General features: G+C 42.2%; 1 protein-coding gene across 1 annotated transcript in view; it reads left to right on the forward strand.

Moving 5' to 3' along the window:
- Mrpl48 (mitochondrial ribosomal protein L48) overlaps nucleotides 1-2,271 on the forward strand; it is an 18,683-nt gene that overhangs the window by 10,256 nt on the left and 6,156 nt on the right. Inside the window, exon 4 of the mRNA XM_005357495.2 lies at nucleotides 1,378-1,466. Coding sequence (XP_005357552.1) covers nucleotides 1,378-1,466 — 89 coding nt within the window. The remainder of the gene's footprint in view (nucleotides 1-1,377; nucleotides 1,467-2,271) is intronic.

Consider the following 2,271-nt stretch of genomic DNA (forward strand, 5'->3'; position numbering starts at 1 on the left):
AAAACCAAAAAAAAAAAAAAAAAAGAAGAAGAAGAAGCAGAGAAATGAATGCTGGTTCTCAGCCATCTTTCTCTTTTTGGTGTAGCTTGTCTTTTTGATAGTTCTAATCCTGTCAAGCTGACAGTTAATGCTAACCATCACACTGCCATTTTATTTTTATTTATGAATAAAAATAAGAATGATGACTCAAAGTGACTAGAAAAACCAATAAAAGTGTGTGTGTGTGTGTGTGTGTGTGTGTGTGTGTGTGTGTGTGTGTTTGAAAGCAAGATATTGGCAGTAAGTCCTCCTGCTGAGCCCACTGCATGTGTAGAAAGCCCCTGCTTCTTCTTAATAATGGCATATATACCTGAACCTAGATTTGGGAGGAACGATGTTCACTTAAAATATATATTAAATATTGTGCTTTAAACACAAATAAATCAAATCACACTTTTTGTTTCTTTGTGGTAGCTGGACTCAAACTTGAATTGAGAGCATTAGGCAAGTGGTGAACAGCTGAGCTGTGTACAGTACTGCACGATTTTTAAGAGTTTATAGAAATTCCTGATTTTTTTTTTTCTGGCTATTTTTGCTGCCTGCTCCCTTTTCTCCATAGTCTCCATCAGAAAACTTCAAGTAGGCCTGGGCGTGGTGGCTTATACTTGTGATCTCAGTGCTTTAAAGGCTGAGGTAGGAGGAGTAAAGGCTGTAAGTTTCAGGCCATCTTGGGCCACATAGTGAGTTCTAGTCTAGGATACAGAGTAAAACCCTGTCTTAAGAAGAATATGGTCCGAGGTATGTGTGTATGGAGGATTTGTGGTCTGTGGGTGTGTGCACACATATGGAGGACAGAAGACAGTTCTCAGGATTCATTCTCTCTTTCTACATCTGGGTCCTGGAGTTGGAACTCAGTCATCAAGCTTGGCAATAGCACCCTCACCTGCTGAGCCATTGCTCTCAAAATAAATAAATAAATAAAAAATAACAATAACAAAACCAAACATACCAAGAAACAAAAATGTCAAAGGGTGGCTTGTTGAGGAACAAGAAGAAATGAGAGTCTCATTAAAATATATTTTGTTCAGCCAGGCGATGGTGGTGCACGCCTTTAATCCCAGCACTCGGGGGAGGCAGAGGCAGGCGGATGTCTGTGAGTTCGAGACCAGCCTGGTCTACAGAGCTAGTTCCAGGATAGGCTCCAATGCCACAGAGAAACCCTGTCTCGAAAAACCAAGACCCTTGACCACCTTTGACTTTTCAGGAGAGATTTTCCCAAAGAAAGCCAATTAGTGAGAGCTAAAGAAAGGAGGAAAAGAAAGGGAAAACTGGGAATAAGCAAGAACTGCCTTAATACGTATGTTCCTTCTGTCTCTGATTTGTCTTGTCTTCCCTTAGGTGGTGTTGTAATGAGGTCCAGTCGGCACTACAGGACAAAGCCTACTCATGGCATTGGCAGATACAGACACTTGGTGAAAGTGCTAGAGGTGAGCTACAGGCAGATGTAGTAGGCAAGCGTGGACAAGAAGGAGGGTACCAGAAGGGATATTGGAATCAGCTTTCTTTGTTCTCCTAAAGCCACACCTCTAAAGAGGCCTAGCCCTTCCTGTGCCTACAGTAAGCCTCCTGGAGTCCTCAGATGGCTCCTCCTCTCTACTGGGATCTGCACCCTCTCTCTTCCCTTCCAGACCTCAGCCTTCTCCACTGTGTTGACTGCAGTGTTAATTGCCATGAAGAATCCTAGCTTGTTTAGCCAGGGAAGTATTGAGGCTTCCCACTCATGGTAAGGCCTTGAAGTTTGCTGTGGCCACTCCTGTTGAAAGCTTCAGTAATAAAGAGGAACTTGCTCAAGATAAATAACCTATTGCAGTTAACCAATTCTGGATTTAGTTCATGAAGTTTATCTTTTCTAGTTATGTAACTCTGGAAGACAAACCTTAATACATTACGATTAAATGTCTTTGTTGGGGGGGGGAGGGTGGCATAAAATTTCATTATGTAGCACTGGCTGACCTGGAACTTCCTATGTTGACCAGAGTAGACTTTAACTTACAGAAATCCAACTGTCTTGCCTTTTGAGGGTTCGAATGCCTCACTATCATGCCCAGCAGATTTCTCTTTCTTCCTTCCTTTCTTTCTTCCTTTCTTTCTTTCTTTCTTTCTTTCTTTCCTCTCTCCCTCCCTCCCTCCCTCCCTTCTTTCTTTTTTTTTTTTTTTTTTTTTTTGGTTTTTCGAGACAGGGTTTCTCTGTAGCTTTGGAGCCTGTCCTGGAACTCCCTTGGTAGACCAGGC

This window comes from Microtus ochrogaster, chromosome 22 (genome assembly GCF_000317375.1).
Source record: "Microtus ochrogaster isolate Prairie Vole_2 chromosome 22, MicOch1.0, whole genome shotgun sequence".
Classification (NCBI taxonomy): domain Eukaryota; kingdom Metazoa; phylum Chordata; class Mammalia; order Rodentia; family Cricetidae; genus Microtus; species Microtus ochrogaster.